General features: G+C 40.1%; 1 protein-coding gene across 1 annotated transcript; it reads left to right on the top strand.

Moving 5' to 3' along the window:
- Window positions 1-93: 93 nt before the first annotated feature.
- On the top strand, window positions 94-15,472 carry SERPINB10 (serpin family B member 10). The gene is given in 4 exon segments (XM_086372252.1): window positions 94-1,056; window positions 9,017-9,159; window positions 12,873-13,028; window positions 14,973-15,472. Coding segments are annotated over 4 exon segments (756 nt in total). The 5' UTR covers window positions 94-1,004; the 3' UTR covers window positions 15,378-15,472.
- Window positions 15,473-15,740: the final 268 nt, after the last annotated feature.

Genomic DNA, 15,740 nt, shown 5'->3' with positions numbered 1-15,740 from the left:
AAATTTACGTTATGGGACTTTGGTGGCAGACATGCTCCTGTGAACCGTCAAGTTCAGAAAAAGCTTCCAGAGGAAAATATCTGCAGTAAAGTTGGGTTTCACCTTCTTGTAAAGGAGGATAAAGGCTCTCCAGGAACCAGGATATCACTCATCAAAGTGTGAACAAATAAACAAGGTTAAAAAGTATAAAAACAGGGGGTAAAAGATAAGTGAGAAAAAGTACAAAGTCAAAAAGGTGTATAACTATTCCTCATTTACTGGTAAAGTCAGCAGGTATGTGTTGTATTAAAAAGAAGCACTTGGCTGATTCCATTACCATTTATATTCTGGCATTTTCAACAGGGAGCCACTAACTGACCAGGATCCAGGTGTTCTCTCAGGAGTATCAGCTGTAGAATTTGAGGGAGTTCTCTTAAACTCTCTAGACTCCAGTTTTCTAATATTAAAATAATATTGGAATTATGTTCATTCAGTTCTTATGAGAGTATGGATAAAAGATATACAGATTATTGTCGTTGGTGTTTAGATGCTAAATTGTATCCAACTCTTTGTGACCCATGGACTGTAGCTCACCAGACTCCTCTGTCCACAGGATTTCCCCGGCAAGAATTCTGGAATAGGTTGACATTTCCTTCTCCGGGGGATCTTCCTGCTTCAAGGATTGAACCCATGTGTCTTGCATTGGCAGGCCAACTGTTTACCATTGAGCCACTGGGGAAGCCCCATATAGATTTTACATTGGATAATACATTCTTTTGTCATTTCAATGAAGTGTGATAAAAAAGATAATTGTGTAAGCCAAAAAATCCATGTACAAAAATAAAATAAATGGAAAGGATTATTAACACGATCTTTAACTGCTTTACTTTTCTTATATCTTCCCAATAGACTCTATAGCAAAATCTGTCAACCAATTTGCTCTGGAGTTTGGCAAAAAGCTAGCTGAATCTGCTGAGGGTAAAAATATCTTCTTTTCTCCCTGGGGCATCTCAGCTTCCTTGGCCATGGTGTATTTAGGCACCAAAGGGACCAACCACTGCAGCCCAAATGGCCTAGGTGAGTAAGAAAGATCAACTATCCTCTATGTCTTAAAATGAAATGTTTCTTTCTTTTTTTTTTTTGCTTTCACTTTCATTCCTCTCCTGAAACCCAAATAATCCACATTTTACAATCATGTCTTCCAAAATAAAAGACACACAAATTTTCCAGACCTTAAAAAATAAGTCTGAGAGACTGAATCAACTGACAGCTGTTTCTAGGAAAACCATTTAAGAATGCCTGTTCTCTGGCAAAATCGGTTGTAGGGATGAGGTTATCAAGTTTGGCTCAATGTTTAAAAAAAATTATTTTGATTATTAAAATATTTCAAGAAAGTCATGGCTCATATTTGGATAGCGTTAGTCATCATCTTTCTAATCTTAGAAGGATTTTCTTAAAAACACAAATAGAGGACTTCTTTGGTGGTCCAGTGGTTAAGAATCTGCCTTTCCATGTAGGGGACACAGTTTCTCAGGGAAGATCCCACAGGCTGCAGGGCAACTACTGTAGCCTGTGAGTCGAGAGTCTAGACTCCAAAATAAGGGAAACCCCACTTAGAGAGTAGCACCCAGTCACCTCAACTACAGAAAGCCTGAATGCCCGTGCAGAGCAGCAAAGCCCCAGTGCAACCAACAATAAATAAATAAAATAATAAATGATTTTAAACGACACAAATAGAAAAATCAGGTGAATTCTGTTCCTCATGCTTTGTTTGGTTGTTACTTTGTTCAGTCCCTGCTTGTCTGGACAAATCTAATGAATCCATGAAGAGAATTAAAATAGCAGAACAGTATTATTGTATAAGCAGTTATTAATTTGATGTAAGCATTCTCAAATCACAGCGTGTGTGTGGGCATAGCCTTATATATCAAAGCAAAAGTAAAAGCCACTCATTAGTGTCTGACTTTTTGTGACCCCCAGGGACTGCAGCCTGCCAGGCTCCTCTGTCCATGGAATTCTCCAGACAAGAATACTGGAGTGGGTTGCCATGCCCTCCTCCAGGGGATCTTCCCAACCCAGGGGTCAAACCCATGTCTTCTGCATTGCAGGCGGATTCTTTACCATCTGAACCACCAAAGAAGACCTTATATAGCAAAACATATAATCTAATAGCCATATATATATGTATCTATGCATGTGTAAACATAAATGTGTGTGTTTTAAATAAAAATAGAAGCAAATAAATTCAGCTCTATATCATACAGCAATATAAAGGCCAAGTGACAGAACTGCCACCCAAGAGGGTGGCCTCCATGACAAATGTAGAAATGAGACAGATAATAATCTTGAATGAGAGAGGCAGGGTACATATTCTGTCAGTCTGGACTGAGAATATCTCCTTAGTCTTGTAATTTACAAGATACTTCATGGCTTAAAAAGAGTAATAACAGAATTTTGGTTCACAGAAATATCCTAGTTCACAGCTAGTTAATAATAGGCTATTTATGAAAAGGTTTCACTATGAATGTGATAGATTTAATCTTAGATAAATTCCAATTTGGGTCCATTTCTATAAATGTATTGCTGGATGTTGCTTACTCTTGTTTTATTTCAATGCTACTTAAATATTAACAGCTTCAGTTTGAAATTAATGAATTCTCTCAGTAAAGTTCAGTTCAGTTGCTCAGTCGTGTCCGACTCTTTGCGACCCCATGAATTGCAGCACACCAGGCATCCCTGTCCATCACAAACTCCTGGAGTTCACTCAGACTCATGTCCATCGAGTCAGTGCTGCCATCCAGCCATCTCATCCTCTGTCGTCCCCTTCTCCTCCTGTCCCCAATCCCTCCCAGCATCAGGGTCTTTTACAATGAGTCAACTCATTTGGCATGAGATGGCCAAAGTATTGGAGTTTCAGCCTCAGTATCAGTCCTTCCAATGAACACCCAGGACTGGTCTCCTTTAGGATGGACTGTTTGGATGTCCTTGCAGTCCAAGGGACTCTCAAGAGTCTTCTCCAGCACCACAGTTCAAAAGCATCAATTCTTTGGCACTCAGCATTCTTTATAGTCCAACTCTCACATCCATACATGACCACAGGAAAAACCATAGCCTTGACTAGGTGGACCTTTGTTAGCAAATTAATATCTCTACTTTTGAATATGCTATCTAGGTTGGTCATAACTTTCGTTCCAAGGAGTAAGCGTCTTTTAATTTCATGGCTACAATCACCATCTGCAGTGATTTTGGAGCCCCCCAAAATAAAGTCTGACACTGTTTTCACTGTTTCTCCATCTATTTCCCATGAAGTGATGGGACCAGATGCCATGATCTTCGTTTTCTGAATGTTGAGCTTTAAGCCAACTTTTTCACTCTCCTCTTTCACTTTCATCAAGAGGCTTTTTAGTTCCTCTTCACTTTCTGCCATAAGGGTGGTGTCATCTGCATATCTGAGGTTATTGATATTTCTTCCGTCAATCTTGATTCCAGCTTGTGCTTCTTCCAGTCCAGCATTTCTCATGATGTACTCTGCATACAAGTTAAATAAGCAGGGTGACAATATACAGCCTTGATGTACTCCTTTTCCTATTTGGAGCCAGTCTGTTGTTCCCTGTCCAGTTATAACTGTTGCTTCCTGACCTGAATATAGGTTTCTCAGGAGGCAGGTCAGGTGGTCTGGTATTCCCATCTCTTTCAGAATTGTCCACAGTTTATTGTGATTCACACAGTCAAAGGCTTTGGCATAGTCCATAAAGCAGAAGTAGATGTTTTTCTGGAACTCTCTTGCTTTTTTGATGATCCAGTGGATGTTGGCAATTTGATCTCTGGTTCCTCTGCCTCCTCTGGTTCTAAAGCCAGCTTGAACATGTGTAAGTTCATGGCTCATGTATTGCTGAAGCCTGGCTTGGAGAATTTTGAGCATTACTTTACTAGCGTGTGAGATGAGTGCAATTGTGCTGTAGTTTGAGCATTCTTTGGCATTGCCTTTCTTTGGGATTGGAATGAAAACTTACCTTTTCCAGTCCTGTGGCCACTGCTGAGTTTTTCATATTTGCTGGCATATTGAATGCAGCACTTTCACAGCATCATCTTTCAGGATTTGAAATAGCTCAATTGGAATTCCATCACCTCCACTAGCTTTGTTCATAGTGATGCTTTCTAAGGCCCACTCGACTTCACATTCCAGAATGTCTGGCTCTAGGTCACTGATCACACCATTGTGGTTATCTGGGTCATGAAGATCTTTTTCGTATAGTTCCTCTGTATATTCTTGCCACCTCTTAATATCTTCTGCTTCTTTTAGGTCCATACCATTTCTGTCCTTTATCGAGCCCATCTTTGCATGAAATGTTCCCTTGGTATCTCTAATTTTCTTGAAGAGATCTCTAGTCTTTCCCATTCTGTTGTTTTCCTCTGCTTCTTTGCATTGATCACTGAGGAAGGCTTTCTCGTCTCTCCTTGCTATTCTTTGGAATTCTGCATTCAGATGTTTATATCTTCCCTTTTCTCCTTTGCTTTTCGCTTCTCTTCTTCTCACAGCTATTTGTAAGGCCTCCACAGACAGCCATTTTGCTTTTTTGCATTTCTTTTCCATGGGGATGGTCTTGATCCCTGTCTCCTGTACAATGTCACGAACCTCCATTCATAGTTCATCAGGTACTCTATCAGATCTAGTCCCTTAAATCTATTTGTCACTTCCACTGTATAATCATAAGGGGTTTGATTTAGGTCATACCTGAATGGTCTAGTGGTTTTCCCTACTTTCTTCAGTTTAAGTCTGAATTTGGCAATAAGGAGTTCATGATCTGAGCCACAGTCAGCTCCCGGTCTTGTTTTTGCTGACTGTATAGAGCTTCTCCATCTTTGGCTGCAAGGAATATAATCAATCTGATTTCAGTATTGACCATCTGGTTACGTCCATGTGTAACATCTTCTCTTGTGTTGTTGGAAGAGGGTGTTTGCTATGACCAGTGCGTTCTCTTGGCAAAACTCTATTAGCCTTTGTCCTTCTTCATTCTGTATTCCAAGGCCAAATTTGCCTGTTACTCCAGGTGTTTCTTAACTTCCTACTTTTCCATTTCAGTCCCCTATAATGAAAAAGATATCTTTTAGGGGTGTTAGTTCTAGAAGGTCTTGTAGGTCTTCATAGACCTATTCAACTTCAGCTTCTTCAGCATTACTGGTCGGGGCATAGACTTGGATTACTGTGATATTGAATGGTTTGCCTTGGAAACAAAGAGAGATCATTCTGTCATTTCTGAGATTGCATCCAAGTACTGCATCTCAGACTCTTTTGTTGACTATGATGGCTACTCCATTTCTTCTAAAGGATTCTTGCCCACAGTCGTAGATATGATGGTCATCTGAGTTAAATTCATCCATTCCAGTCCATTTTAGCTCCCTGATTCCTAAAATGTCAACGTTCACTCTTGTACTCAGGTCAAACCCCTGTCTGACCACTTCCAATTTGCCCTGATTCATGGACCTAACATTCCAGGTTCCTATGCAGTATTGCTCTTTACAACATCGGACCTTGCTTCCATCACCAGTCACATCCACAACTGGGTGTTGTTTTTGCTTTGGCTCCATTTCTTCATTCTTTCTGGAGTTACTTCTCCCCTGATCTCCAGTAGCATATTGGGCACCTACCAACATGGGGAATTCATCTTTCAATGTGATATTGTTTTGCCTTTTTATACTGTTCAAGGGGTTCTCAAGGCAAGAATACTGAAGTGATTTGCCATTCCCTTCTCCAGTGGACCGCATTTTGTCAGAATTATCCATCATGACCCGTCTGTTTTGGGTGGCCCTACACAGAATGGCTAATAGTTTCATTGAGTTAGACAAGGCTTGGATGTGTGGTATCTCCTCTTGGCTGGTCGCTGCTCCAGCACTGCACTGCTGCTGCTCACACATCAATTCCACTAATATCCCAAGCTTGGGAACATGATACACTTTATGCTCTGGTGACAATTTTGCCTTAGCTTGCCTGGGGATTTCCTGACTTTAGTATCTGAAAGTCTCAGTCCCGGACAAACCAAGATAGTCAATTGCTTGGACTTGTAACAAAAGATGAATCCTAACTTCCTAAACTGACATAGAAGCTCAGCGTTACCTCAGAGATCTTTCCTGTCTCTCTACTTCAACTCTTGTCATTCTCTGACTCAAAATTAATGCTCAGGAATTCTAAGTGGCACAGAATCCTGAAAGATTCCTGTGCTACCTCACGACCCCACACACCTGCTCCTGTGTCCCCACAGTCTGAAACTGTCCCATCTTCTGCCACTCCTAGCCCCTTCATGGCCACTGGATAACAACTCAGGGCCTCCCTCAGGGATAAGAGCCTTCCTACTTGCTCTCAAAACCCCTTTGGGAACCTTTATCTTGACACCATGTTGCTCCTAAAATTAACAATTGTTCAGTTGTTCATTGAAGTCCCTACCTCTCACACTAGATTCAAAGACTCAAGTGCAATATTACTACCTTTTTCGAGTTTCTGCTTTGAATCACTAACACATAACAGCCTCGCTTATGGTAGTTGCTCCAAACATTAATGTTTATTGAAGTGAATTGAGGAAGCTGGCAGCCCTAAATTCTCAGTTCTTTTTTTCATTGAACTAGTGACTCATGAGCCATGCTGAGGCAGGAGTGACTGTTTTCCCTAACTTATGCCTGATTTGGATTTATCCAAATGTGAGCCTGGTTTGAGAATTATAGATTAGCCTGTATTTACAGAAAGAAACTATTTGCATTGTTCCAGTTCATATGAGAAACAAACGTGATTGTACAGGCAAAAGCACATTGAAATACACAACACAGACTCAGCATAGTAGCTGTGCTAAGTCACTTCAGTCATGTCCAATTCTTTGCGACCCTATTGACTACAGCTCACCAGGCTCCTTGGTCCATGGGCTCCTCCAGGCAAGAATACTGGAGTGGGTTGCCATGCCCTCCTCCAGGGGAATCTTCCTGATACAGAGATCGAATCCATGTCTCTTATTTCTACCTGCATTGACAAGCAGGTTCTTTCCACTAGAAATGGAAGCAATTATAGTGCCAGAGCTGAACTAAATCTCAGCTCTCAAATTCCTGCCCTCTGCCTTCGTGGTTCTCTGGAAGACAGGAGGTGACCTTACAGACAGGAAGGCAGGGAATGACCCATGTGCTATCTTTCACCCCAGCAAAGTCTTTCAGAGCTGAATAGAGAGAAACTGTCATGCTCATAAGATTGGTTTGTGTAAGTGTCTTGCCATCTTCCCCATATAGGCTGATGCGCTCAAGGAGCATGACAGAATCCATTTCACCAGATCACAGAGCTGTCCAGATCTCCCTATGATGACAGAAATGTGCCATAAATCCGAGGGCTGCCATAGCAGATGACCACAAACTGTGTGGTTTAAACCAATGGAAATATAGCCTCTGATAGTTCTGGTGCTTTCCTAGTGGCTCAGTGGTAAAGAATCTGCCTACCAATGCAGGGGATGCAGGAGATGCAGGTTTCATCCTTGGGTTGGGACGATCCCCTGAAGAAGGAATGACAACCCACTCCGGTATTCTTGCCTGGGAAATTGCGTGGACACAGGAGCCTGGCAGGCTACAGTCCATGGGGTTGCAAAGAGTCAGAGATGACTTAGTGTGAAACAATGCAACAACACAATTCTGGAGGCTGCACTTCTGAAATTAAGGTGTTAACATGGCTCTGTTGTTGTTCAGTCGCTAAGTTGTGTCTGACTCTTCACAACCCCATGAACTGTGGCTCGCCAGGCTTCTACTCCTTTGGAAAGTTTTAGGAAAGAAGCCATTCCATGCCTCTCTTCTAGTTGCTCATGGTTGCTGGCAAACCTTGGCTTATAGAAGCATCTCTCTGATCTTTACCTCTGTTGATACATGGCTTTCTTCTTTTGCTCTCCTTTGTCTCTGTGTTTTAACAGTCCATGTGTCTGTTCTGAATTTCCCTTCTTTTATAAGAACAGCAGTCATTGAATTATAGCCCCAATCTAATCCAGTATGACTTCATTTTAACTTGATTCTACCTGCAAAGACCCTATTTTGAAATAAGACCACATTTACAGGGACTGGGGGTTAAGAATGAATGTATCTTTTGGGGAGGACAAAATTCAGCCCACAAGAGTAATATTCTCTCCCAAATGCATAACCTAAGTATTATCTTGAGGAAGCATCAGACAAATCTGAACCAAGAATTACGCATTCTACAATTTTGTTTTTCAAAAGTATCAAGGTCATGAAAGACAAAGAATGAATGAGGAACTGCCTCAGATTAAAGAAGACTAAGAGGAAATGAAAGCTAAATGCAACCGGAGTCCTTGGATTGATTTCTGGTCTAGAAAAAAAGGACACTATTGCCTTTCATTGGAGAAGGCAATGGCACCCCACTCCAGTACTCTTGCCTGGAAAATCCCATGGATGGAGGAGCCTGGTAGGCTGCAGTCTATGAGGTTGCTAAGAGTCGGACACAACTGAGCGACTTCTCTTTCATTTTTCACTTTCATGCATTGGAAAAGGAAATGGCAACCCACTCCAGTGTTCTTGCCTGGAGAATCCCAGGGACAGGGGAGCCTGGTAGGAGGCCATCTATGGGGTCCCACAGAGTCAGACACGACTGAAGCGACCTAGCAGCATTGAAACAACAGATGAAATTTAAACAGGGGATGCCCCTGGCAGTCTAGTGGGGCTGGGATCTTGCCTTCCAAAACATGAGGTATGGGTTTGATCCCTGGTTGGGGAGCTAAGATCTCACATGACTTGTGGCCAAAAAAACAAAACATAAGACAGAAGCGGTATTGTAACAAATTCAGTAAGAACTTTAAAAATGGTCTACAAAAAAAAAAAAAATTTAGAAGAAGAAATCTAAATAGATCTGTTGATATTAAAAGTATTCTATCAATACTGACTTCCTAGTTTGGATTCTTGTGAGTATGTTCCATTTAATAGTATTTCATAATCATCAGTTTTATAAGTGTGGCATTTCACCACGATGTAACTGTATCATTTGGAATCTGTCCCTTTGCTCCTGTAGGAAAAATCCTGAATCTCCTACCTGATGATGCTGTGGATCCTACAACCAGAATGGTTCTGGTGAATGCCCTTTACTTTAAAGGAGTCTGGGAACATCAATTCTTATTCCAAAATGCCACAGAAAAGTCTTTCAAAATAAACAAGGTAGGAGCCTGTTAGTAACCAGTATGCATTTTATAAAATATTGTAAATGAAATTCTATTTTAAATTCATTCTATCTGAATATGTGTTCCTGTAAACTGGCTCTTTACTCGGGCAGGGACGACTGGCCTAAAAGCCCCAGTTTCATCCCATGTCCCCAGTAATCTGGACATTACCCTTTCATTATTTTATTCTCTGAAGATAAACCACGCACATATTTTATCACTCACTCCTTGCTGCAACTATGGTAGTAGTGTAGGTGAGGCATTTACTGCATTTATTTCCCAGCTTAAAAATGCAGTGTGGCTAAGTGACTAGATTCATTTCAATTTTATTTATTTTGGTTGCATTACAGTTTCCCGAGTCAATAGAGGAAACAACCTTTAAATGTCCAGTGTTTGTGTGTGTGCATGTGTTAATCGCTATTTGTGACCCTACAAAGACTTTGTGACTGTAGCCCTCCAGGCTCCCCTTTCTATGGGATTTTCCAAGCAAGAATACTGGAGTGGGTAGCCATTTCCTCCTCCAGGGGATCTTCCCGATCCGAGGATCGAACCTGGGTCTCCTGCAGTGGCAGGCGGATGCTCTACCGCTGAGCCAGTGGCGAAGCCCCAAGTGACTAGAGCTGTGCTTCAGTGAGAAGGCTGCCAGAACCAAGATTCCACGCTCTTCACTTACTAGTTCTGTTCTTGTTCTACTAAACTAGCACTGCTGCTGCTGCTAAGTCGCTTCAGTCGTGTCCGACTCTGTGTGACCCCATAGACGGCAGCCCACCAGGCTCCCCCGTCCCTGGGATCCTCCAGGCAAGAACACTGGAGTGGGTTGCCATTTCCTCCTCCAATGCATAAAAGTGAAAAGTGAAAGTGAAGTCACTCAGTCGTGTCCGACTCCTAGCGACCCCATGGACTGCAGCCTACCAGGCTCCTCCGTCCATGGGATTTTCCAGGCAGAAGTACTGCACTATCTTATACCAAACTCTTACTTTTCCAGAAGAAAAATAAATAGAAAACATTGTAAAAGCTCATCTCTTTCTTTAAGGTTTCCCTCTGGGCTGGCACACAGAACACTTGTTTTTATAGTAGGAATTTACTTCAGTAACAAGGGAGGTTAACGGAAGGTCACAGATACACCCAAGGGCTGGGTCTTGGGACTTGAGTGGAAACAAGGATTCAAATATTGTCAGGATTCATTCTCTATCAATACCTTGGCCACCTGATGCGAAGAGCTGATTCATTTGAAAAGACTCTGATGCTGGGAAAGATTGAGGGCAGGAGGAGAAGGGGACAACAGAGGATGAGATGGTTGGATGGCATCACCGACTCAGTGGACATGGGTTTGAGTAAACTCTGGGAGTTAGTGATGGACAGGGAGGCCTGGCGTGCTGCGGTCCATGGGGTCGCAAAGAGTTGGACACAACTGAGCGGCTGAACTGAACTGAAGTGATTCTCTATCTTTTCAACTCTGTTTCTCCCATCCTTTTTCTCTCAATCTGAAGTCTAACCTCCATTCTAGAGATCAGTTTGATAGGTCGCATTCCAAATTCCTAGGTAAGGAACTGACTGGCCAAAGTTTGTGCAAACATTTTAGTCCTGGGTGGATGATCTCACTTAAACAGTGCTGCTGAGGACATATTATTCTAACCATATGGTTGTGTGCAATAGGCAGTTTTCAGATAATCAGTGGTGTAAGGATAGAGAAGGGACTGAATTTATAATCCAACAGGCTAACTAGAAATAAGCTGGATAGTTACTTGGCTTAATAAAATCACTAGGAATTTTCAGCTGCAGGTGATAGGAAAGCATTCCAAACTAGCTCCAGTGACATGAGAATTATTTTAGTGTTAGCTCAAGAGCTTCCTTGATGGCACAGTGGTAAAGAACCCACCTGCCAATGTGGGAGGTGTGGGTTCGATACCCTGGTCGAGAAGATCCCCTGGAGAAGAAAATGGCAACCCACTTCAGTATTCTTGCCTGGAAAATCCCATGGACAGAAGACACTGGCGGGCTACAGTCCATGGTTTCGCAAAAGAGTTGGACATGAATAAGAGACTAAACAACATCAAAGCAACCAAGAGGAACCAGGAGTGGGACCTCTAGAGTCTCAAACATAATCTGTTCTCTCTGCCTCTACCCTTGACCCATTATTATTGCTCTCATTCTCTAATATTAAAGATGGAATTTATCCATATAACAAGGGAATATGACTGCCCTGTATTCTAGCTTCACAACTCTGCTATTAATACAGAGAGTCTTGGCTGCTAGCTCTAACAGAATGCTCCCAAAGAAGACTCTGGTTGGTCCCACTCATACGCTTATCCTTGAGACAATCATTTCATCACAAGCATCATGAACGAACAGCCCTGGTCACATGGCCACTACCTTAGCAGAAAGGTAGGACTTTGTGATTGACGTTTAGCTCCACATAGAGTGGATAAATAACAAGTCTACAATGTCTGAACTGCAGGGTTTTACTTTCGTTTACCATTGGCTTTACTAACATTTCATAATGCCATGTATCCACCATTACAGTATCAAACAAAATAATTTCATTGTCCTAAAAATGCCCTGTACTCAACACATTCATCCCTCCCTCTAAGTCTCTGGCAACTGCTGATCTTTGTACTGTCTCTATAGTTTTGCCTTTTTCAGAATGCCATCTAATTGGAATCTCATAGTATGTAGTTTTCTTGGACCACCTTCTTCCACTAAGCAATATGTACTTAAACTTCCTCCATGCCTTTTTGTGGCTTGATAGGTCATTTCACTTTATTGCTGAATAATCTCCCATTGTATGGATGTAAGAGTTTGTTTATCCATTCACCTTTCTGAAGGGCATTTTGGTTCTTTCCAGCTTTCGGTAGTTACACTAAAGCTGCTATAAGCATTTGTGTGCAAAATTTTGTGTGAACATGTTAACTCATTTTGGTGACCACCCAAGAGCACAGTTGCTGGATCACGTGGTAAGGTCGTGTTTAGCCTTGTAAGAAATCACTGCACTGCCATCTGGTGCGACTTCCACTTTACATTCTCACTGGCAGAGAATGTCAGTTCCACCTTCACTAGAGGTTTGTGTCATCTGGGTTTTGAATTTTTAGCCATTCTATTAGCTGTGGAGTGGTATCTTCTCTTTTAATTTGCAATTCCCTCAGCACATAGGATTGAACATCTTTTCTTACGCTGTAGGTCTTCCTTTGGTGAGGTATCAGTTCAGATCTTTTGCCTATTTTTTAAGTAGGGTTCATTGCTTTACCACTGTTGAGTTTTAAGAATTCTTCACAAATTTCGGATAACGGTACTTTATCAAACATGTGTTTTGCAATTCTTAGCTCCTAGCTTATTGCTTGTGTTTTCATTCTCTTAAGTGAATTTCAGTTTTATGATATTAAAAGACTGTCTCAAATGTTTGAATCTGAAATGCAACTTAGTTTCTGAATCATTGGCATTTGCATAGTTTGCATAAAATTACATACTCTTAAGTGTTTGGTAGAATCCAGCTTGCTGTGATTCACAGAGGATGGCATAATACTGCCAGAGAAAGAAACTCCCACATCATTTATTGATGATGTTATCCAGTAGAACACATATTTCCAGAAAGCAAGGTTTGGATAATTTTATTCAGCATTTGGCAGAGGATCACCATCTTTGACTCAATGTTGCTAAAGAATTAAGAATTTGGTGAGAGACCTCCCCAGTGATTTTGCTGCATACATTCTACAGATTACAAGCAAACCAGTGCAAATGATGTCCATGAAAGAAAAACTTTGAGTATTTTACATAGAAAACCCACAAGCCATAGGCCTTCAACTCTACTATGAGAGCCGTGACCTCAGTCTGCTCATACTACTGCCAGAAAACATTGGAGGACTGGATCAGGTAAAGGGATCAGTCTGTTCATATCTCTCTCTTGTCCTCTCCCCTTTGGTAACATTTGTTTTTTCTCTGTGAGTCAGTGTCTATTTTGCAAACGCAAAGTCGCTTTAGTCATGTTTGACTCTGTGTCATGGACCCATCAAGCTCCTCTGCCCATGGGATTCTCCAAGCAAGAATACTGGGATGGGTAGCCATTTCCTTCTCCAGAGGACCTTCCCGACCCAGGGATCAAACCTGTGTCTTTTATGTCTCCTGCATTCGCAGGCAGGTTCTTTACCACTAGCACCACCTGGGAACATTTATTTACATGGAAAAATAACTTTTTAAAAAAGACACCAGTCTAACATGAAGATGGTTCTAGTGTTTATTCCTCCTGGGAAAAACATAAAGACACAATCTCCCAGTTCTTTAATTGCTGTACAGGAAGGCAAACAACATACCTTCAGCCCTAGGTACTGTATTTTCACATTATCATTTAAGCTTTACAAAATTTTGTAAGGTTGATGTTACTATTCGTCAGGAAGGTTAAGTAGTCTACAGAAACCTTGAGCATCAGGTAGTTACACAAACAACAGTTAGAGATATTTATCATGAGTAACAAAGCTGTGTAGATTGATCATAACAATCTTTCAGGTAGTATAGGTCTTTTTCCTCCTTCTGGTAGAACCTAGTTCATTAACTTTATGTTTAAGTGAGCTTTAGACATACATTTAAAAACATTAAACAGAGTCTAAAATATTGTTTAAAGAACACTTTTTTTTTTTATCAAGTAAACATTCTTCAGAAGATATAGTCTCTATCAGTGCATCTTCAAGTTATTATTCAAGTTATTCATCAGTTAAATATCTCTTAAGCCTGATTTTGGTCAGACCACATTCTGAGCAATTCACATGCAATAAGTGGTCTGTGTGTCTTTGGCCCTGTGATAATTCTCATGTGTGCCAGATTGTTTATATTTCTGCTTCCACTGCCCTACTAGTGTTTAGAAAGATTTCTAGATAGTGTCATAAAATTTGTGAAACTGGAGAGGATGGTAAAAATAAGACCAAGTGTGAATATTAAACTATTAGAGTTACATCATTATAAGGTAAGCCTTTTTTTAGAAAATGCAAGTTCCTGACCTGAAAACATTGTCACTTAATGCACATCATTTACATATGTGTCTTTGATAGCAATATTTGGATCAAGAAAACTTCAAAGTAGCAAAAGCATGTGCTTTAAACAAACATGTTATTTGAAAAATCAAACATTGCTTTGTAGCCTATCTATGTACACATATGTGTATATACATATATATTTATTGTTTCAAAATTTTAAATACCAAGAGAAAAAGCAGCTTCAAAATCACTATTTAAAAAGTTATTACTCTTAAGATAGAAGGATTTTCCTTTCTTTTTTTCTGTGATTTATAGCTACTAGTTTCATACTGGTGTGATTTTAGACATTTTATTTTATTTCAGATTTTGTTTTTGAAGGATTGTGTACTGTGTTAATAAAACTAATTTAATAAATTAGCTATTAAATTAGTTTATTAATTAATAAACTAGTTTTAAACTAGTTAATAAAACTAATAAAAATAATTTTTTTTTGTTCCCTGGCATACAACATGTCCTAGAGTATATGCTTTTGTATCGATGACATCTAAATGTATATGTATATTAATATATTTGTGTATGTAGTTGTTGTCTTGCAAATTATTACAGAAGCATTTTCATTTCAAGGTCTAATCTACTAAGCCTATATGCTGAGAACTATTAATCTGCAAAATGATATGTCAACAGTGTGAAGGATCTCATTATAAACAAAAAACTTCCAAATGTATGTGTTTTATTACCTTTGGTAATAGGAGTGATTATAATTCATCTATGTAATATCTAGAGGTCTCACTCAACCTCTATTTCTTAACTGGAAATTACTGACTTTTTCTTCATCGGCTCCAAATTGCAGCTGGAAACAGTGATCACCTACCAGAAGCTGAGTGAGTAGACTAGCACAAACATGATGGAGTTGGGCAACCTGCAGTTAAATCTTCCCAAGTTCAAGCTGGAAGAGACTTATGATATCAAGTCAACTTTGAGAAGTACGGGGATGAGCGATGCCTTTAACCAGAGCAAAGCTGATTTCTCAGGAATGTCCTTAGAGAAAAACCTATTTCTGTCCAATGTTTTCCATAAGTCTTTTGTGGAAGTAAATGAACAAGGTGCAGAGGCTGCAGCTGGTACTGGGAGTGAAGTGAGTGTAAGAATTAAACTCCCCTCCATAAAATTCAATGCAGACCACCTATTCCTCTTCTTCATCAGGCACAACAAAACCAACAGCATTCTATTTTATGGGAGATTCTGCTCCCCCTAAACCCTGCATCTCTCTCATCAAACAAGAGCATCTTAGTGTGAAAAATACACATATGATCAAAAACACAATTCTAATAAAACCGGTTTGTAGCCTGACTCTTTCTTATGCATAAATATTAGCAAAATTATCTTGAAATAATATATTCTAGTGATCCTATGTGGCCTATATAGCTAGAGAGAATGGCAAATTTAATTTTTTTAACATTTTATTTTAATGTGAATTTTATTTACATTTCAGAAATTTGGTTATTCAATCAAATGCCTTCCAATGCTTGACCTACCTGGTCACTGTATTTCCATTGTCATTTATATTTCACATGCATCATTTCGTGAAGAAAAATCTTTATAAAGGTGATATAATGAT

The sequence above is a fragment of the Bos grunniens genome, chromosome 24 (genome assembly GCF_055505025.1).
Source record: "Bos grunniens cultivar Pamir isolate PY7600 chromosome 24, Bosgru_T2T1.0, whole genome shotgun sequence".
In the NCBI taxonomy this organism is placed as follows: domain Eukaryota; kingdom Metazoa; phylum Chordata; class Mammalia; order Artiodactyla; family Bovidae; genus Bos; species Bos grunniens.
The sequence above is the reverse complement of the archived record's forward strand: the minus strand, read 5'-3'. Positions and strand labels throughout refer to the sequence as shown.